Below are 24150 nucleotides of genomic sequence, written 5' to 3'. Positions count from 1 at the left end.
CCTTCTGATACCTCCCCACAAAGGCTCAACATTTTGAAAATCCATAAATTCAAATATTAGGATTTGCAAAATTGGAACAAATTCGGATTAATACATCTCTTTCTGTGCAGATTTTTTTTTTTTTTTTTTTGTGAATATCTCGATGTTGTTTGAGGGAGGTACCAGAAGGAGTGGACCGATATATTCCATTCTAACACAAGACATTGGGTTAATATAAATATCGGGATGTGTGAAATTTGAAGACAATCGGACTCATACATCACACTTTATGAGAGTTGTAATTATTTAAAATTTTGACCCTTTGTGGGGGAGGTACCAGAAGGAGTGGGCCGATGTTGTCCATTTTCACACCAGACATAGCACTGACGCAAATATTAGGATATGCAAAGTTGGAGAAAAATCGGATTATCCTTTCTCTTTCTGTGCAAAAAATGTATTTTTTGAAAATGTCGACCTTTGTGGGGGAGGTACCAGAAGGAGTGGACCGATATGCCCATCTCCGAACTCGATCTAAGTTTGACAAAAATATTACGATGTACCAAGTTTGGACCAAATCGGATACTCCCTTCGAGAGTTATCGTGCGCACCAGCCAGCCAAAAAGACAGACGGACGGACGGACATCGCAATATAGGCCCATTCCTTCGGGATCTGCTCCATAGAGGGTCAAACGTTTGAATAACCTTAACACTAGTCAAAATATATTTAGATAATCGAACATAGGCTGGGGGTATATCTCTGACGGCAATACCGACTGATACTTTTTAACTTGTTTATTTTACTGTTTTAACCGTACCAAATGATATATACCCTTTACCATTTACATACGTTACCGAATTCATTCGTTTTATGCTCAAAAATAAAATAAATGAAAGTAACATGACCTAGCGCAGATTTGAACTCCCAACCCAGTGCATGCCAACAGTTGCCCTTAACCAACCCGACCACCGCTCCACTGCAACAGAATGATCTAAAATCGCAATCTGAATAGTGCAACATGTTTATAAACAAAAGTTCATGTTGATGTTGCATCTGAAACTCTTAACAGCATCGTCATGGAAAGTGACGGATGTGGTGTCCGTTGGAATTGCAATTTTCGAATTTCGAAAAAAGGAAAGTTGTGCTGAATTGTGCTAGGTTTGTGCTCAATTGTGCCGAAATTCTTTTTTCGAAATTCGAAAAAATTTCTGAGATATTCGAAAAAAGATTTTTTTTCGAAAAAATCTGAGAGAATTGCAATTTTCGAATTTCGAAAAAATTAAAGTTGTGCTGAGTCGTACTCGGTTTGTGCCCATTTGTGCCGCTAAAATTTTTTCGATATCTCTTACCAATTTCGAAAAAAAACGATAATTTCGAAAGTATGTCAGAATTGCAATTTTCGAATTTCGAAAAAATTAAAGTTGTGCTGGGTCGCGCTTGATTTGTGCTAACTTGTGCCGTTTATTTTTTCTCAATATTTTCAACCGTTTTCAAGATATGGCAATTTCGAAAAAACCAGTATTTTTCAGTAAAATTGCTGTAATTTTTGTAAAAATTCAAATATCGAGATGCGGTAAATTGTGCTGAGTTGTGCTCACTTAGCACAATTTTTCGTCCATACATAACGAATTTCCACCTTTACTCGTTACTCGCTAAAAACTAAAAAAATGAATAACTTTTGTAATATGTGGAATTTTTGAAATCTGCAAGTTGTGCTGAATTGTGCTCACCTAGCACAATTTTTCATCCATACATTGGACATTTGTATCTCTACTCGTTACTCGTTAAAATCGTAAAAATCAAAATCGCATATTTAGAAACAAGATATCGAAAAACTAAAAGTTGTGCTGATTTGTGCTAACCTAGCACAATTTTTCGTCCATTCATTGAAAATTTGTATTTCCACTCGTTACTAGTTAAAATTGGAAAAAATACATATATAACGAAAAATTGCTGTAATTTTTGTAAAAATTCGATATCTTGTTTCTAAATATGCGATTTTGATTTTTACGATTTTAACGAGTAACGAGTAGAGATACAAATTTCCAATGTATGGATGAAAAATTGTGCTAGGTGAGCACAATTCAGCACAACTTGCAGATTTCAAAAATTCCACATATTACAAAAGTTATTCATTTTTTTAGTTTTTAGCGAGTAACGAGTAAAGGTGGAAATTCGTTATGTATGGACGAAAAATTGTGCTAAGTGAGCACAACTCAGCACAATTTACCGCATCTCGATATTTGATTTTTTACAAAAATTACAGCAATTTTACTGAAAAATACTGGTTTTTTCGAAATTGCCATATCTTGAAAACGGTTGAAAATATTGAGAAAAAATAAACGGCACAAGTTAGCACAAATCAAGCGCGACCCAGCACAACTTTAATTTTTTTGAAATTCGAAAATTGCAATTCTGACATACTTTCGAAATTATCGTTTTTTTCGAAACTGGTAAGAGATATCGAAAAAATTTTAGCGGCACAAATGGGCACAAACCGAGTACGACTCAGCACAACTTTAATTTTTTCGAAATTCGAAAATTGCAATTCTCTCAGATTTTTTCGAAAAAAAATCTTTTTTCGAATATCTCAGAAATTTTTTCGAATTTCGAAAAAAAGAATTTCGGCACAATTAAGCACAAACCTAGCACAATTCAGCACAACTTTCCTTTTTTCGAAATTCGAAAATTGCAATTCCAACGGACACCACATAAGTGACGGCCCATGAAAATTAAAATGCAGGTATTTATAGTTCAGTTTTTGTTCTTCGTTTTTATTACTATTATTAGATGAAATATATTCTGGACATGATGCCTATTTCTTCTTTTTATAAATCAGATTTAAGACTTTTGTTAATTTTAAATATTTGGTTCACAATATCGATGTATCAAAAAGTTCATGCCAAATTATGAAAAATAAATTTTTTTACTCCCTTAAATTATTTCTTTCTTATTTGCTCACGGCTGATATAGGAATAGAAATATGAAATTTTCCGCAAAAAAGCAAAGAAGAAAATATGAGATAAACCTATTATAATTGAAATAATAGAATTCACATATTGTTATTTTGCACATTATTTTAATAAAATTGTGTTTGTACCAATATGAACAGTTTATTTGGTTCACGTACACAGATGTTAAGCTGTTGTCCTTTCATGTAGTTGCATTTCTCATAACAAACCATTCCCTTTAGTATACATTCAAACTAGCGGCTAGCAAAATGTAAAACTATTGTTTTTATTTAGATTGCGAAATCACCAGTAGTGTTGTGGCTCAATCGGTAGGCGGCTGGCGCTGTGTTATTTTTGTTGATTGCGACTCAGGTGACCCTGGTTCAATTCCTGGTCAGGTCAGTTTTTTAAACACAAGTTTTTTTTTTAAGAAATTTATTAGTTGAATCATTTTCCACTGATACCTGTATTTTCCAGGTAAAATGAAAGGCAAAGGTATTTTTCGTAAAGGCAAATAGACAGACATCGTAAATGGTCTGAGAATTTTACGTTTATCAAGAATATGTATACTTTGTTGGTCCTAACATGATTATTTCGAGGAGTTACCTAGCGAAATACATGTATATATCACAGAATTGCGTGATTAAGGGCACCAAAAAAGTTGATAATTTGGTAAAACATGGTAACCCTATGAATTTATTTTTTTGGTTTTTTACCGAAAAATCATACTTATTGACTATACATATTGAAAATTAAGGTGTATTTAAGGAAAGAATATGAATATGAATATGCATATATATTCGTTCGTTCTGCTTTTTAACTTTTTTTTTTTTTTTTTTGATTCAGCTTCATTGTGCCTTTATTTCCTTCATATTCAATCTTCGTTCCCATGTAATATTTTAGGGGTCCACAATCGGATCTTTTGACTTATCTATTGCTTTGATATCATTCCCCGCAATCAATACATCGTTCACATATAATAGCAAGTACAAAACCGAATTTTATAAATCAAAACTGGAGCAAGAAATTGTTAAATTTTTCGTTCCACCATCTTGAACTTTGTTTAGGTCCATTAAGCGACCTTCGTAACTTGCATACTTGGTTTTTAGGAGCGTTTAATCTGTGTGAAACTTCCATGTAAATACTTCTCTTAAATCCCCGTAAAGAAGTGTAGCTTTTTCATCAAGCTGGTGCAAATATATTGTCTCTCAACGCTCACTGGTAATAATATTCGAATTTTATTAAGTTTCGCCACCGGTGAATAGGGATCTTTATAGTCAATTCCGACTTTCTGAAGGAAGCCTTTCGCTACTAGTCAGACTTTGTTTCGGAGGGGATTACAATTTGCACGATCTTTGATGCGAAATACCAATTTAGACTTCAATACTTTAGGGTAGACAGGGCGTGGAACCAAATCCCAAACACAAATTTCTTCTATAGAGTCAAGCTCTTTCTTCACAGCCCTCAACATCTTTAAAGGAATCCCTCATGATTTCATCATATGTTTTAGGCTCCACTATACAATGGGAAATTGCAGTTTCCTGTTATAGAACCTATTAATTTCAGCTTTAATCTTTCACTTCAGCTTCAGAGTTTGGTGGATTAGACTGCATAGCCTAGGCTTTATTTTCGTTATTAGTAGTTTCTTTATCGGCAGAATCGAAACCAGAAACCAATTCATAATCTGAATTACTTTCATTATTACTGAAATGTTCAGCAGGATCGAAATTCTCCAAGCATTGCCACCCTTGCTCGTTGCTGCGGGATCTTTTGCAAATAGGGAAAACAATCTCCGACAAAACGAACATCTCCTGCAATAACTATGTTGCGAGTCTTAGGATTCAACAATCTGTATCCATTACACGTATAACCCATCATTACCATTTCTTGTGATTTTGAATCCAGTTTTTTCTTTTCTATTTAGCATCCCAGACATCCAAACCTCTTAGTTTTGACATGTTAGGCTTAAACTGTGCTACAATTCGGTAGGTGTCTTTTTGTCAGAAAAATATTTGCAGGGGCTAGGAAGATCCCTATTCACCGGTGGCGAAATTTAATAAAATTCGGATAATATTACCGTTGAACCTTAAGATACAATTACATTTGCACCAGCTCGATGTAAAAACTGCATTTCTTTACAGGGATTTAAAAGAAGTATTTACATGGAAGCTTCAGGCAGATTAAACGCTCCCGAAAACCAAGTATGCAAGTTACGAAGGTCGCTTTATGGACTTAAACAAAGTCGAAGATGCTGGAACGAAAAATTTAATGATTTCTTGCTCCAGTTTTGCTTTGGGAAATTCGGACGATATATTGATTGCAAGAAATGATTTCAAAGCAATAGAGAAGGTAAAATCGGATCTACGTGCATAATTCAAAATATCCGATTGTGGACCCCTTAAATATTACTTGGGAACGATGACTGAATATGATAGAACTAAAGGCCCAATGAAGCTGAATCGCAGAAAAAAAAATTAAAAAGTAGTAACTTCGGCCGAGCCGAACTTTGAATAATTGGAAATTTGCAAAAAAAATAAAATCCGTTAAAATTTATGTTAAAATCTTAAAAATACCGAACATATCTATACGACGACATAGACATTTTTTGTCATAAGCCATTGACATATTCAAATTCGCAACTTAAACTAAGAGAAATTTAGCTGTCTTAGACTGTAGTATCCACTACAAACTTCAAATACCAAATTTGAAATAATTCCGGTGAATAATGCCGCTGAAAAACTCAATATACCGAATATCGGGAGGTACCGTTATATGGAGGCTATATGAAAGTGTGGACCTATATGGTCGAAAGGTAGCGTGATTGCAACAGATAGACATACAGACAGGCGGACATCTTTAATCTACTTATATATGACTATCTGAATGAGAAAGTTAATATAGCCTTTATAGTATGGTGGAGGGCAAGATACATTCGCATATATATATATATATATATATATATATATATATATATATATATATATATATATATATATATATATATATATATATATATATATATGTATATATATATATATATATATATATATATATATATATATATATATATATATATATATATATATATATATATATATCGATTCGAGTACTGCTGAGAATGAAAGGAAATTCTACGAAATTGCATGTACTACATGACGATATACTCGCTGGGTCACATTCTATTCCTTTAGTCTTACGTTCTATTCAGGAGATGCAATCAGCCTGGAAGTCCGCTGGGTTTTGTTTACTAAAGCGGACATCAAATTTGAAGACAATTCTGGCCGGCTCAGTGTGGACTGCGAATACGGCTGCAACGCTATGGAAAATTATTCAGACCTGACAGAATGGCGCCTAGAGAACTTCAGCAGGCTATCTGATCATGGTTCCTGTGGACCATTTACATGAAGAGCCGAAGAATCTTTCCTTACGCCCGCACCATAATATCGTTTCATCGTTATCATTATATGCAGTACAGAAGCCCCCGCCAGGCCAGTCAGGAAGAACCTGCATGATCTAAAGAGAGAGGTAGGATAGGGCCTCTATATCAGGAAACCTATCAAGTAGGTCCGAATACCATTCATACTGCTACAATCGCCACTTAAACATTTAATGCCATACTCGGATTCCACCTCTATCCACTACAGGTGAAGAACGTCGGCTTCCTTGGCAAATCAGCTTAGTTTTGGTCCCACTTGGTTCAAGATGGTGCAGGCGTCTCAATTCGCATTGGGCACGGATTGATGAAGACGTGCGGAACGTCTGCCCAGCGTGCGATACATGTCCGGCCAACCATACCGAACTCAGTTATGAACACATGTTAAATTTTGCTTCGATCTGGCAACTTCTTTTATATGTAAACAGGTGTTCAAAAAAAGGCGCTTCTCGAATGATCGAGTTCATTTAACTTAGCATTGCCGCATTGGTTAACATTTTTAAGTGAAATAAAATGGATTTTAAGCGTCGTTTTATAACTCTTGATGAGACATGGATACACCACTGTACTCCAGAGGAGGAAGGGCCCCAATGTAGGCAAAAAATAATTCAATTGGCTGGTAAGGTTATGGCTACGGATTTTGGGACTTCAAAGGTATTTTATTGATTGACTTTCTGCAAAAGGGTAAAACAATAAATTTAGAGTACTATTGCAAATTTTTGGATCAATTAAATATACAAATTCGAGAAAAACGTCCTGGCCTACAACACAAAAAAAAAGAGTTCTTCATAAAGACAATGCTTTAATAATCGTTAAGAGCAACGAATAAAAGTACGAGTTGCTCAATAAGAGCCCCACAAATGTGGCACAATGCATTAAAATACCGAATAGCTGGAGATACCGTTATATGAAGGCTATACCCAAACTTGCTTCTGTATAGACATTTCAATGCGAGAAAGTTTCACAATTACTAGGAACAAAAACTCCAAATTTTAAGCAAAGTCAGATTAAAATTGTGATAAAGCAACCAAACGACCCAAGTCCATCATGTCAATAACGCATCCGAGTACAATTTAAGTAGGTAAACACGTTACCACACACGGGCAGGCAGAATGGTATACCAAAAATATATATAATATATACGTATATATTCAAAATTTTATATCCAAAATACCTTCACATTGTCAAGTTTTAGCTAATTTGGTTGGTAATTGTGACAAAAAACCTCAAAATACGGAAAACAGGGAGGTACCTTTATATGGGGTCTATACCTTTTAGTGGACCTGAAGCAAACATTTTTGCAAGGAGGAAACAGACCTACCGAGAACGCTAATTGTCAAGTTTTAGCTAACTTGTTTGGTAATTGTGGCAAAACCCCTTAAAATACCGAAAACCGGGAGGTATTGTTATAATCGAACTTTTTTGGAAGGAGGTAGCAGACCTACCGGAATGCCAATCGTCAAGTTTTAGCTAATTTGCTTGGAAATGGTGGCAGAAACCTGCAAAATACCTTTAAATTTTCAAGGTTCACCTCACATGGTTGTAAATCGTGGGAACATCCCTTAAAATACAGAAAACCGGGAAGTGCCGTTATACAGGCTATACATACTAATGGACCTGACTCGAACATTTTTGCAAGGGGAGAACAGATCTACAGAGAACGCCAATTGTAAAGATTTGGTAGGAAATTGTGCCAAAACGCCTCAAAATTTTGCAAAGAGAGAACGGACATACCGAAAACGCCAATTGTCAAGTTTGAGCCAATTTGTGTTGTGTCAGAAACCTCTAAAATAACTCAAAATTGTCAAGTTTAAGCTATTTTGGTTGAAAATTATGTAAAAACCCATCAAAATACTGAAAGCCGGTAGGTACTGTTATAGGAGGTCTATATCAAATAGTGGACCTGAATCGAATATTTTTCCAAGGAGAGAACAGACCTACCAAGAACGCCAAGTGTGCAGTTTTAACTAATGTTGTGGAAAATTGGTGCAGAAACTTCCAAAATACCTCCAAATTGTCAAGTGCTAGTAAACTTTGGCAGAAACAACCAAAATACCGAAAATCGAGATGCATCGCTATATGGGACAATAAAGCTTATAGCCTGTTCAGCATACTTATTTTTCTTGCAATTGCTACGAAAATGGCAGACAAATATTTAAAATCGTGAGCCTAGAACCAATATTTCGGGGTTTGTGGCATCACCTAATCTTTGGCGAATTAGGTAGATATTTCCGCCACCCTCATTAAAATATAAAAAAACCGGCGTGCAGAGGGTTGAAATCACATAAAACAGACATTAGTTGAAAAAATAAAATTCCCCTTTTGGAATCAATGTTTTTATATTATTATAGAACACAAAATTCTACTTCAGTGCCGAAAATTACCGTAGAAGGTACCGTTATATGGGGGCTATAGCAAAACTTAGACCGACTTGGCCCATTTCCATAACAGCTTACTAAAAAAATACTGCTGTAACGTGATATTTTGGGTGTATGAGGGTATGACATTTATATACATAGATTAAAATTAATAACCTTTCGGTTTGTAGCTCTACTTCAAAGCAGAGTCAAGTTTGACTTTATGAGAATGTCATTCCGCTTGAAATCCCCTAACCCTACTGTCATCGTTTAGGCCCTACACAATCGTAATCAAACTATGAGAAAATGAGATAGAAGACTATAATTTTGCAAGCATAAATTATAGTCTTCTATCTCATTTTCTCATAGTTTGATTACGATTGTGTAGGGCCTAAACGATGACAGTAGGGTTAGGGGATTTCAAGCGGAATGACATTCTCATAAAGTCAAACTTGACTCTGCTTTGAAGTAGAGCTACAAACCGAAAGGTTATTAATTTTAATCTATGTATATAAATGTCATACCCTCATACACCCAAAATATCACGTTACAGCAGATTTTTATTCAAATTAGTAACAAATCTTTAACATATATATACTGCAAGTACAAAAGTACTTGGTGTTCATAATCAATAATCAAAAAATCAATTTTCGTTATTTTCTTCACGCCAAAGTTATATTTTCTGTTAATTTTTTCATTAATAACATATTTAAATTATATATTTTAACAGGTATATAGCAGCCATAAACGTGCACGTACAAGGATAACAAACGACCAGCTGAAAATTTTAAGGTCTCATTTCGATATAAACAATTCTCCTAGTGAAGAAACCATTACTGAAATGTCAAGAGAATCCAATTTGCCAATAAAGGTATTTAAACTGACAACACAAGCCAATCTGTATATAAATAACACAGAACATAATATATAGAATGTTCTATGCAGTTTCAGTGTTCTCCACATATTTTCACCGATTTAAATAAAAAAATACCTGTTATGTTATACTAATTTAATAATTGCGTAGGTATGCTATTATATTTGTCTCCACTTGGAACACAAACATTTTTAGCGGAGGAATTCGGGAATTAATTTTGTATCTTAACGACAATTAGTGGATTCCTATTTCTAACCTATAGGCACATATACGATAAAATACCAATAGTAGTGTGCTTATCGGGATGTCGGGAAAAAAGATATACCTCACTTCAGAGGTGTTTATATGCGTGATAATTTACCTGTTAGCAGTGGACCTGGTACTCATTGGGTGGCATATAATGAAAACAATAATAATATCGACTATTACGACAGTTTTGGTAATCTTTAAACTCCAGTAAAAGTTTTACGCTACTTGCTATTACAAACTATTTCATAGAATTAGAAAAGAGATCAACGATTTTATACATACAATTATGGACATCTTTGTTTAAAGTTTTTATTGGGCATATGTAAAATTTTATAAATACTCCAACATCAATAAAGTTTGTAAGAACCCTTCGTATTGGAAAGTTTTTTAGTCCTTGATGATGAAGTCCATTTACCAAATCCCGCTTTTCTATTATTTTATTCGGTATGATATACTAAGGCTGGTGAGTTGAATGGAGCTTGCGAAAAGGTGCGGATGCGGTCAACCAAGCATACGAACATATGGTATGATACAATATATATACATATATATATATATATATATATATATATATATATATATATATATATATATATATATATATATATATATATATATATATATATATATATATATATATATATATATATATATATATATATATATATATATATATATATATAATATATATATATATATATATATACCTTATCGCAAGCTCCATTCAACTCACCAGAATTAATATATCATACCGAATAAAATAATAGAAAAGCGGGATTTGGTAAATGGACTTCATCATCAAGCACGAAAAAACTTTCCAAGACGAAGGGTTCTTACAAACGGTATTGATGATCTCTGCCAAGCAGATTTAGTTGAAATGGGCAGTTACTCAAAAGCAAACAAGGGGTACCGATTTTTGTTAACTGTCATCGATACATTTTCGAAATTCGCATAGTGAAAAGCCCTTAAAACAAAAACGTCATCGGCATCGGATGATTATATGGCTTTTGAAAAAATTTGCAAACCGATGATGGAAAAAATTTCTCAAGAAATATTTTGAAAATCTTATGCATAAATATTTCATAAACCGCTACTCCACATATAGTTTATTGAAAGTTTGATTTGTTGAAAGTTTTAATAGTACGTTCAGTGCGCTGATATGGAAGGGGTTCAGTTATAATGGAAATTATCTATAGATTGATTTTTATAAAGATTTGGTTAAACAATACAATGAAACACGTCATCGAACAATACCCATATTCAAGTAAATTTGTCGATTGAGAAAGCATTGTTGTAATCTGCTTTTAACCACTTAAAAACTTTTAGGATATCCTTTGTGTGGGTGATCATGTACGCATTAGCAAATACAAACGTCAATTTGAAAAGGGATACACGCCAAATTGGACAACGGAAATATACAAGATAAGAGCAATAACAATTACAAACCCTACTACTTATTTATTAGAAGACTATGAAGGAATTCTTTCCAAGGATGTTTCAACAAAAATAACTTTTGACCTACAATATATCCCAATACGTATTTAGTTGAGAAGATGTAAAAACAAAAGGTAATAAGGTCCTGGTTAAGTGGCTTGGATTTTCAGACAAACATAATTCATGGACAAATGAGAATCATGTCGTATATTCTTAATATATTGTACGAATTACTTGGAAACGGGATATATAACTATCCACGAGAATAGATCCATTGACATAAAGGCGAATAACAATAATAACAATAATAATAAAAGTAGAAATCATGTCTTCTCATGATCCTATTTACTTTGACAAAGGAAAGTCTATAGGCAAGCTGTTTGGTTTCACCGAAAAATGTTAGAATCTGGGGAAAAAACATACTTCAATCAGGATATAAATTGGTGGAGAGAACGATGAATCTCATTTATTTACCAGTGAACGTTAAAGAAATCGGTCGTCTGGAGATAAAGTAAGTAGATGAAGAAAGTCGCTTTATACATTTTATAGAAGAATAAATCAGACCAATGTAATCATGATTATCTACATTAAATACAATCATACACAAATACCAAGATACATTCATTATGAAGTTGTCAAACCGACAAGACCTAAAATTTTAGAGGAAATTAAAGTCAAACCAAATGTCTGAAATACTTAATAAATATAATAATAATTAATATGTTCCAACACATTTATCTCAAGTTTCAACAGTTTCTCCAGGGCCCAATTGAAAATTACCTCTTCTATATCTTCTCCCATGGTTAATAGTGTTGTTTTTGAAATATGGTTAAATATGTTTTCAATCGTTAACTCTTTGGAAGTTGAAGGTCCATCTTTATCACTGTTTGGTTTCAAATATAGCCCTTGGAGTTCCATATAAAAGTTTATGGCCGTTTTGCCGTTTAACTCATTTTTTAATATTTAATTGTTGATTCTTTGATGCATGAAGAAAATGTCTTTATTTTTTTTTTTGTACCTCATAGCTGAGTATATTTTTGTTAAATGCACTTTTAATAATTTTTATGTCAGAATTCAAATTTTTTTCTCACGGTGGATCTATGTTCTTCGCTACGTACGTGTGATCGTATATTATTCAAAATTGTATCTCAATCATCACAAAACCTTTCCACCTTCACAGCTGAATGATTTCCATGCTGCTGCTTTAGTTTTTCTTGTAGTTGATCACGACTTTGTTTCATTACATGCTCATCTTCATGATGGCTCTCTTAGTGCAATTCTAAATCGTTTACACTTTCACATAAAATATCTCAAAACATACAATGCTTTTTCATATGTTCCACAAGTTCACTTTTATCCTTGTAATAGAGGCTGCAAGACCTACAAACTTTTTGAGACATTTTAAAGACGTTTTCCAAAATATTTGTCAATTTGTCATGAAACTCTGCAACAACGTTTCCCCCCAAATTCTCATATCCATGTCACAGAAATCCAGTTGTTAGTTAATGTAAACACATTCTTCAACGACAAAAATATCAAAAAACGATCGATATAAATAAATGAATGGATGTATCAGTTCAAACAAACATTTGATCGTCGCTTGGACCACATTATATGTCAACATATAATGGTGATATCTAGTGACAAATTTTAGGATATTTGCCAATTGAAACTATTCTATAACATATCACATTTAATGAAGTCGATTTCATGAAAAATGAAGAAATATGTTTTCAGAAAAATTAATAAGCACATTGGACTGCAGAAATATCCACAATACAATGCACTTGTTATTTTAGGAATTGATTAATATAGAATGCAAAACACAATTAAATTAGAAAATACGAGTACATTAAAAAAGGTAATTTTTGAACTATTATCATTTAGGCAATGCTGGTAATACAGCTCACTCACGTTTGGTGTTATGTTTCACTGTCAAACAGTTTGGTCTGTAACTCTGAGCAACACAATAAGTTATTACGGGGAAATCCAGCATATTGTGAAAGTAGAGCTAGCTAGTAGAGTGGCGCTGTGAAAGATTACAATACAAAGTAGCCACATTGCTTTAAATTTTGGGACTGAATTGTAATCTACAAACCAGTATTATTGAATACACTTAAAATTTTAAATATCCCAGACTGGCTATTGAACAGTAAAATCATAAAAAAACTGTAGAGAATGAAGGACCATTGCTTAGTTTTTCGAAAATAAACAAGATTTTTTTTATCAAAAAACTGATGATATCAGTATGTTCAAATTTATTTTGTTCAGAGACTCTTAATTAAATTTTAGGTAGAACAATTCTTCACTTGCCATTTTCACCAAAAAAATAAGTTTAAATGCAAATCTTGACTCGAATTGGAAACATGTAAAAATAATAGTAAAAAGCTAGCACATTATTCTCACATGTTGTACACAAATTTCAAATTTAAACTTAAACAAGTAAAAAAGCTGTAAGTTCGGCCGGGCCGAACTTTTAATACCCTCCACCATTTGGTACAAATTTGGCAATTTCCAAAAAAACTTCAAATGCGAAATTTAAAACAATCCCGGTAAATAATGTCGCTAAAATCATCAAAATACCGAATATCGGGGGGTACGGTATATGGAGCCTATACGAAGACGTGGACCTACATGGTCCATTTTCTGTTTTCTGCTGCAGTATCTATTACGAACTTCAAATACCAAATTTGGAACGGTTCCGTTAAATAATGTCGCTAAAATCATCAAAATACCGAATATCGGGGGTACGGTATATGGGGGCTATACGAAGACGTGGACCTACATGGCCCATTTTCTGTTTTCTGCTGCAGTATCTATTACGAACTTCAAATACCAAATTTGGAACGGTTCCGTTAAATAATGTCGCTAAAATCATCAAAATACGAATATCGGGGGGTACCGTTATATGGGGGCTATACGAAGACGTGGACCTGCACAGATAATTTTCTGTCTTAGGCTGTAGTATCCATTACGAACTTCAAATGCCAAATTTGAAACAATTCCGGTGAATAATGTCGCTAAAATCATCAAAATACCGAATATCGAGAGGTACCGTTATATGGGGGCTATATGAAAACTTGGACCTACATGACCCATTTACGAACTTAACCTGCCTACTGAAAAAATGAACACGTGTGCAAAATTTTAGCCTTCTATCTCAATTCGTTCGAAAGATAGCGTAATTACAACAGACAGACGGACAGACAGACAGACAGACAGACAGACAGACAGACAGATACACAGACAGACAGACGGACATGGCTAAATCGTCTTCGAATTTTACGCTGATCAAGAATATATATATTTTGTTGGGTCTGACGTGAGTATTTCGAGGAGTTACAAACGGAATGACAAAATTAATATACCCTCCATAGTATGGTGGAGGGTATAAAAAAGAAATAGTACCTAGATATATGGTATATTACGTGATTTAAAAGTTATATATATTGTTGAATATTTTTTCTTTTGATACCTTTCCTCTAAGACGAACATTTAAATTACTTTCAGACAAGTCAAAAATTTAAAATCGTTGAAAAAAGTAGCTCATATTTTTGGTTTTTTGGGAATATTGATGAGAATAATTTTTCGATATACAAAAACAGAGTTTAATTTAATATGAAGTGAATAGTTTGCGTGCAGAATTGATGTATAGTATATAAATAATTCAAAGATTTGAGCGCAAGAAATGAAAACAGTAATAAGAAATGTTATACATTAGCTAGCTTTTTCACTTCCATATACATCTTGTGCCAATTCTGAAAGGATAAAATCTAAAATACCTGAAAAATGATAGCATTGTGTGTGATACTTCTCATCAAGGTACCTTTCTTAAATATTTAGAAATTTATTTGTTGATGAAGGATGACTCCATGGAAATAGAATCTAGTCAAATATCCAAATCCTAACTACCTACGAAAATACAAGAAGCTTTGAAATAACTATTTGTATATTCAAATATTAAAGCCGATTTTATGAGCGTGTTAATATGTATCGCTCTGTTGAAAGTTTTAATATTTACCTGTTGTTTAACAGCTGATTTGACAGTTTAAAGTGATGTCTCTACTCAGTTTTAGTTTTTTAAGCCCTCAAATGCTTGAGAATTTGGTCAAAAAAATGAATCTATAGAATGATATTTTTGCAAACTAGTCGTGGTGGCCATGTGCCCGAAATTAAGAAATTATCTACCAAGTATTTTTGTTTTTTTTTTCATTTCATAATTTTGCAAGCTCTTAGAAATCATCCTTTATTATTTATTCGATTGATTTTGAATAAGGTGGATAAAAAATGTCGCGCGTTCCAAATGTTTGTTTCTAATTTGCAAGATACATTTTCGCATTTTCCTCGCTATGATGATTTCATAATTGAGTGCCCTCCAGCATCCAATGACTCACATTTACTTCTCCTAGTGAGAGAAACCTTTTAAGAACAAATTTCTCTTCATATCTTGTACAGCTTCTGAAGGCACCATTAATGATATATATTCTTCCACATCCATCACACTTAGTTCAACGATTTGAACAAATATCTGTGTTCATGTTTCAACTTCAAATTGCAATTTCATACAGTGAATTTTACTCAAATTACCTCCTATTACATAAAAAATCCATAAGTTTCAATTTAATAGGAAATACATGTAATAGATTTTTGAGATATCAGTCTTTACTATTCACATTTTTAAACTCTATGCGACTTAGCGACAAACATATAAATTATATACTTTGATGGCCTTTTCGCAATTCTTTTTACTGCATTATCATATTTAGCTCCATCTATAACTTACCAGCAAACTGGACACCAATAGGAAACCCAAACTTCCTGGTGTTACATACACCTTCCTTCATATTCACTTTGATTTAAAATTTAAATTTGAATTCCCAATTATGTTCCAGATTGTAATGGTTTTCGGTATAAATATCGCTTTCATTGAGCAGCTTTAGATTAAGTGAAGCATAAAATATATCCCTGAAAGCTCATTACTGAAACTTGGCCCCACAGAAAGTGTAATATGATATTTTTAGTGCCTTTTGCTCATCTCCGCAGGGGTGTGAAGATAAATTGGAAAGTTAAATTGGATGTTAACGAGCATATTTTCTTAACAGAGCTTTGCTAAAGAGTTTAATTTTAACAGATTTTATTACTTTAGAAATAAAAAAGGTTAAATATATTACTAAATAAATTCAAAATTAGACACATATCTTCATTATGAAGTTAGAACACAGAATGAACTATTGTGCAAAGGCTATAAAAGCTGCGCGCATAAAACTAGTCTTAAATGAAAAGTCTCTCCGTGCACTTTCAGCCCATATAAATAGATTATAGCAAAATCCGTTTCAGAGTTTTCCCATGTCATTAATAGAAAGGTCTTAACAGATTGGGCTTAAACGAAAGATCTATCCGAGCACTTTCAGCTCATATATATTTATTACAGTCCAAATCCCTTTCAGAGTCCCAAATAAGACCCATAGCTTTATTATGAAGTTCAAAAATTGAATGAACCATTTATATATTTAACACTAGTTGGCTGGGCCCGCGTTGCCGGCCCGTACTTTTAGTCTTTAATGCATATTTTTTGAAGCATAATAAATCACAGATCTGACTTATGAAATCAACACATTTTTATACCCTCCACCAAAAAAGGTATGGAGGGTATATTAAGTTCGTCATTCCGTTTGTAACTCATCGAAATAATCATTTTAGACCCAACAAAGTATATATATTCTTGATCAGTGTAAAATTCTAAGACGATTTAGCCCTGTCCGTCGGTCTGTTGTAATCACGGTACAGTCTAAACGAATTAAGATAGGAAGCTAAAATTTTGCACAGATCTCTCTTTTGTCTGCAGGCAAGTTCGAAGATGGGCTATATCGGTCCACGATATCGTATAGCCCCCATATAACGGTACCCCCGATATTCGGTATTTTGATGATGTTAGCCACATTATTCAATGGAATTGTCTGAAAATCCACACAAGTAGTTCCTTGTGGGTACTTTATACCTCGGCAGATAATTATCTATATAGGTCCACAATATCGTATAGCCCCCATATAACGGTACCCCCCGATATTCGGTATTTTTATGATTTTACCCACATTTTTCAACAGAATTGTCTGAAAATCCACACAAGGAGTTCCTTGTGGGTACTTTATACGTCGGCAGAGAATTATCTATATAGGTCCACAATATCGTATAGCCCCCATGTAACGGTACCCCCGATATTCGGTATTTTGATGATTTTAGCCAAATTTTTCAATGGAATTGTCTGAAATTCCACAATAGGAGTCCCTTGTGGGCATTTTACCTCCCCAAAAAGAATTGTCTATATAGGTCCACGAAATCGTATATCCCCCATATAACTGTAACCTCCGATATTCGGTATTTTGATGATGTTAGCCACGCTTTTCAATGGAATTGTCTTAAAATCAACACAAGTAGTTCCTTGTGAGTACTTCACCCCCTGAGAGAGAATTGTCTATACAGGTCCACGATATCGTATATCCCACATATAACGGTACCTCCCGATATTCGGTATTTTATTATTTGACCCACATTTTTCATCGGAATTGTCTGAAAATCCACACAAGGAGTTCCTTGTGGGTACTTTATACCTCGGCAGAGAATTATCTATATAGATCCACGATATTGCCCTCATATAACGGTACCCCCGATATTCGGTATTTTGATGATTTTAGCCAAATTTTTCAATGGAATTGTCTGAAATTCCACAATAGGAGTCCCTTGAGGGCATTTTACCTCTCCAAAAAGAATTGTCTATATAGGTCCACGAAATCGTATATCCCCCATATAACTGTAACCTCCGATATTCGGTATTTTGATGATGTTAGCCACGCTTTTCAATGGAATTGTCTTAAAATCAACACAAGTAGTTCCTTGTGAGTACTTCACCCCCTGAGAGAGAATTGTCTATACAGGTCCACGATATCGTATATCCCCCATATAACGGTACCTCCCGATATTCGGTATTTTATTATTTGACCCACATTTTTCATCGGAATTGTCTTAAAATCAACACAAGTAGTTCCTTGTGAGTACTTCACCCCCTGAGAGAGAATTGTCTATACAGGTCCACAATATCGTATATCCCCCGTATAACGGTACTCCCCGATATTCGGTATTTTATGATTTGACCCACATTTTTCATCGGAATTGTCTGCAAATCCACAGAAGGAGTTCCTTGTGGGTACTTTATACCTCGGCAGATAATTATCTATATAGGTCCACAATATCGTATAGCCCCCATATAACGGTACCTCCCGATATTCGGTATTTTTATAAAATATATCCCTGAAAGCTCATTACTGAAACTTGGCCCCACAGAAAGTGTAATATGATATTTTTAGTGCCTTTTGCTCATCTCCGCAGGGGTGTGAAGATAAATTGGAAAGTTAAATTGGATGTTAACGAGCATATTTTCTTAACAGAGCTTTGCTAAAGAGCTTAATTTTAACAGATTTTATTACTTTAGAAATAAAAAAGGTTAAATATATTACTAAATAAATTCAAAATTAGACACATATCTTCATTATGAAGTTAGAACACAGAATGAACTATTGTGCAAAGGCTATAAAAGCTGCGCGCATAAAACTAGTCTTAAATGAAAAGTCTCTCCGTGCACTTTCAGCCCATATAAATAGATTATAGCAAAATCCGTTTCAGAGTTTTCCCATGTCATTAATAGAAAGGTCTTAACAGATTGGGCTTAAACGAAAGATCTATCCGAGCACTTTCAGCTCATATATATTTATTACAGTCCAAATCCCTTTCAGAGTCCCAAATAAGACCCATAGCTTTATTATGAAGTTCAAAAATTGAATGAACCATTTATATATTTAACACTAGTTGGCTGGGCCCGCGTTGCCGACCCGTACTTTTAGTCTTTAATGCATATTTTTTGAAGCATAATAAATCACAGATCTGACTTATGAAATCAACACATTTTTATACCCTCCACCAAAAAAGGTATGGAGGGTATATTAAGTTCGTCATTCCGTTTGTAACTCATCGAAATAATCATTTTAGACCCAACAAAGTATATATATTCTTGATCAGTGTAAAATTCTAAGACGATTTAGCCCTGTCCGTCGGTCTGTTGTAATCACGGTACAGTCTAAACGAATTAAGATAGGAAGCTAAAATTTTGCACAGATCTCTCTTTTGTCTGCAGGCAAGTTCGAAGATGGGCTATATCGGTCCACGATATCGTATAGCCCCCATATAACGGTACCCCCGATATTCGGTATTTTGATGATGTTAGCCACATTATTCAATGGAATTGTCTGAAAATCCACACAAGGAGTTCCTTGTGGGTACTTTATACGTCGGCAAAGAATTATCTATATAGGTCCACAATATCGTATAGCCCCCATGTAACGGTACCCCCGATATTCGGTATTTTGATGATTTTAGCCAAATTTTTCAATGGAATTGTCTGAAATTCCACAATAGGAGTCCCTTGTGGGCATTTTACCTCCCCAAAAAGAATTGTCTATATAGGTCCACGAAATCGTATATCCCCCATATAACTGTAACCTCCGATATTCGGTATTTTGATGATGTTAGCCACGCTTTTCAATGGAATTGTCTTAAAATCAACACAAGTAGTTCCTTGTGAGTACTTCACCCCCTGAGAGAGAATTGTCTATACAGGTCCACGATATCGTATATCCCCCATATAACGGTACCTCCCGATATTCGGTATTTTATTATTTGACCCACATTTTTCATCGGAATTGTCTTAAAATCAACACAAGTAGTTCCTTGTGAGTACTTCACCCCCTGAGAGAGAATTGTCTATACAGGTCCACAATATCGTATATCCCCCGTATAACGGTACTCCCCGATATTCGGTATTTTATGATTTGACCCACATTTTTCATCGGAATTGTCTGAAAATCCACAGAAGGAGTTCCTTGTGGGTACTTTATACCTCGGCAGATAATTATCTATATAGGTCCACAATATCGTATAGCCCCCATATAACGGTACCTCCCGATATTCGGTATTTTTATGATTTTACCCACATTTTTCAACAGAATTGTCTGAAAATCCATACAAGGAGTTCCTTGTGAGTACTTTACACGCAGACATAGATTTGTCTTTATAGGTCCACAATATCGTATATCCCCCCATATATCGGCACCTTCCTATATTAGATATTTTAAAGATTTTAAAAGAATTTTTATTGAATTTTATTTTTTTGAAAATTTTGTAATTCGTTCCAAATGATGGAGGGTATTCAAAGTTCGGCCCGGCCGAACTTACTGCTTTTTTACTTGTTTTTTATTAATAATGACTTCATAGTAAGTTCTAAATAGAAATACATATTCAAAAATTTCAAAAATTTTAATATATTTTCACCTACCGTCGGTTTTAGATATTTTAAATAGCCTGATCTTATCTTTTAGTCATAGGCTTTGATTTAAGTGTTAAAAACCTATATGATATAGAACTTCTATAATAAATTAGCTGTAATTTTGAATTTGTATTTCCAACGTTTATAACATCGTGCTGCGTGGTATTTAAATTTGTCCATCCCAAAATTGAGGGCAAAATTTAGGATAATTACTCTTTTACGCCCATTACCGTAAGATGAGAATTATTTCTTTTTGTCATTTAAATTGTGCGTTGGAAACCTCATAAAGTCCATATTTTCCATCTTAGTATAATTCAATGACGATTAAACAAATTTCCGGTCTGTGCTACTTTCGAACATTCGTATTATTTTCATATTTCTGCCACAATTTTCGAATGAATGTGACCCAGTTTGACATTTCGGAGTTTATTCCATGATGGGGACTATACTTTAACAAATGCCTATTTGGACAGTTATCTGCAAGATTCTCTACCCCAGAGTAGTCAAAATACGATGTTTTAACCAAATCAATTGATGAACGTGGTCAAGACCAAGATGGACCATACTCTGAAAATTGAAAATTTTATGAGAAGAGGTTTTCTACCCCCTCATGACTCATACCATGACCTGCAAAAGCCATTTAAGGTATCTTAAAAGCTTAGGAAGAATTTCTGGAAGGGTATAAGGATATTTCTTACTAAATGTCTAATTCGCTCTGCTATTTTTGCAACATTTATGTTCGACATTTCACTGATTGCAGTCCCAATGAATTTTTGCATTTTGAGTTCGCATTGGACGGATTATTGCCATATGAAAGAAGTAGGAACACGTTTTGAAATAAGCCCCATAAAGTTTTGTCGGTCATTTTTGTTTCTTTAATTGTGTTCGCATCTTCCAGATGAAGCACTAAACGGGTCCTGGAGTTGAGAGCTAGATTCCAATTTTAGACATGAAAGATCGCCATTTAACATCGTATTGCGCATTCATTTCGGTTTTAATATTATTCATTCAGAGTTCAAAACAATAGAAAAAAGGAACACTTCAACATATTATGCCAAATCATTTTTCTTTCAAAATTATTTTTTCTTTCACATTTTTATTGACATATTTTCACGGGATTTTTTTGCCAAGATATCATTCCGAAATTGTATAAATTGTCAAAATCCGTCAAGCCGTTCTTTAGTTTTAAGCGTAGTTACTCATATAACTCTCTTTAATATGGTAAAAATAATTCTTTATTTTGTATCCTCTTCTGATGATATAAAATTTATAAGTAACAGTTTTGTCCGTTGTGGCTTTGTGCTACCCTTAAAAGACTACACATAATATTAGAATTCAAAAACAAAAACACTACAAATGTACATTCGAAAATAGTAGTCAATAGTCAAAATGCAATCCTAAACGTTACGATTGTAAATTTCAAAAGTAAATAGTATTTGTTATACTCTCCACCTTGAAAAGGAGAATATATCAACCTTGTCATTCCGTTCGTAACATCCCTAAATATTCGTCCTGACCCCATAAATATATTCATGATCACCATAAATTTAACAATGTCCGTCTGTCTTCATGTTGAAATCACGATACAGCCCACAATATTTCAACGGATTTTCTTAAAATGGGTATACGTAGGTCATAATGGGTCCTAGTTTCACTGACGAAACATTGTATGTATAGGTCAATGGTTTCGTGACGGAACATTTAATGTATAGGTCCACGTTTTGGTACATCCCCCTTATAACGATATCTCCCGATATTCGGGACATATTATATTTGCCGCATTTTTTAACGGATTTGTCTAAATATTGGTATATGGAGGACATAATGGGTTATAGCTCCAGTGGCGGTGGAATATTGTATTACTGGTCCACGTTTTTGTTTACTACTACTTGCTTTTCCTATTGGTGTCCAGTTTGTTGGTAAATTATAAATTAAGCTAGGTATTATAATGTAGTGACACTGTACAAAGCCTATAAAAGCTGCAGCGATCAAAAAGGGATCAAACGAAAGATCTCTTCCAGCTGAGTCCCAAATTAGATCCATAGTTTAAAAACTATAGAAACCAATTATATATTTAATATCATATTTAAAAATTTAACGAACCACTGTGCGAAGCTGCGCAAATCAGAATTGGCTTGGCTTGAAAGGCACAGAAAGCACTTTTAGTCCGACCAAAAGAAATGTTTATTGTTAAATAAATAAAAATCCTTGTTACGCAGGGGTCGAACTTAAGTTGCTTAAATCAGACAAAACGCCTTCCCACGCACTTTCCACTAGGACACAGTCTTACATGCTCGAGGACTTCCTTACATGTAATATATACTGTAATATTTGCTTTGCAAATCTTACCGTGTACACAAGATCTATTAGTAAAAGACAATAGTTTTGAGGCATTAGCAAAAAACTTTTACATACAATGTCTGTACATATCATCATACTCAAATAAAAAGAGTTGAACAATTTTGTGACATTTTTTGTCTTTGGAACAATTTTTTCTTAGTTCCCAAGTAATGGTATCGATCTCTCGTATGTTCATTAAAAAAAAAACAACAACGAGAATATTTTATAAAAAATTTAAAAATTTTTATAAAATTTATCATAAACAAGTAAAAAAGCTATTAGTTCGGTCGGGCAGAACTTCGAATACCCTCCATCATTTGGCAAAAATTTGGCAATTTCCAAAAAAATAAAATCCGTTAAAAATTCTGTTAAAATCTTAAAACCACCGAATGTAGCCGTATATTAGGGTCTATAAGACGACGTGGACCTACATGGGCAACTTTTGTTGCAAGCTATTTCAATATTCAAATGCGAAACTTGGAAAAAATCTGTTTATAATGTAGCTAAAATCATCAAAATACCGAATATAATAAAAACGTGGGCCTGTGCAGACAATTTTCTGACATAGACTGTGGTATCCATTACGAAATTCAAATACCAAATTTGAAATAGTTCCGGTTAATAATGTCGCTTAAATCATCAAAATGCCGAATATCGCGAGGTACCATTATATGGGGGCTATACGAAGACGTGGGCCTGCACAGACAATTTTTTGTCATAGGCTGTAGTAGTCATTACGAACTTCCAATATTACATTTGAAATAGTTCCGGTAAATAATGTCTCTAAAATCATCATAATACCCAATATCCGGAAGTACCGTTACATGGGGGCTATACGAAGACGTAGACCTACATGGTTCATTTTCTGTCTTAGAATGTAGTATCCATTAGGAACCTCAAATACCAAATTATTAATAATTCCGGTAAATAATATCGCTAAAATCATCAAAATACCGAATATCGGGGGTACCAGATTTGAAACAATTCCGGTTAATAATGTCGCTAAAATCATCAATATACCGAATATCGGGAGGTACAGTTATATGGGGGCTATACGAAGACGTGGACTTATATGGCTCATTTTCTGTTTTATGTTGTTGTATCCATTACCAACATTATATAACAAATTTGAAACAATTCCGGTAAATAATATCGCTAAATC

General features: G+C 33.9%; 1 protein-coding gene across 1 annotated transcript in view; it reads left to right on the top strand.

Annotated features, from left to right (window-relative positions):
• The window catches only part of LOC101893110 (zinc finger protein 2), a 674409-nt gene that overhangs the window by 406594 nt on the left and 243665 nt on the right, over window positions 1–24150 (top strand). Inside the window, exon 6 of the mRNA XM_059124366.1 lies at window positions 9449–9589. Coding sequence (XP_058980349.1) covers window positions 9449–9589 — 141 coding nt within the window. The remainder of the gene's footprint in view (window positions 1–9448; window positions 9590–24150) is intronic.

The sequence above is a fragment of the Musca domestica genome, unplaced genomic scaffold (assembly GCF_030504385.1).
Source record: "Musca domestica strain aabys unplaced genomic scaffold, Musca_domestica.polishedcontigs.V.1.1 28, whole genome shotgun sequence".
Classification (NCBI taxonomy): domain Eukaryota; kingdom Metazoa; phylum Arthropoda; class Insecta; order Diptera; family Muscidae; genus Musca; species Musca domestica.
This window is presented reverse-complemented; position numbering and strand designations above follow the sequence as displayed.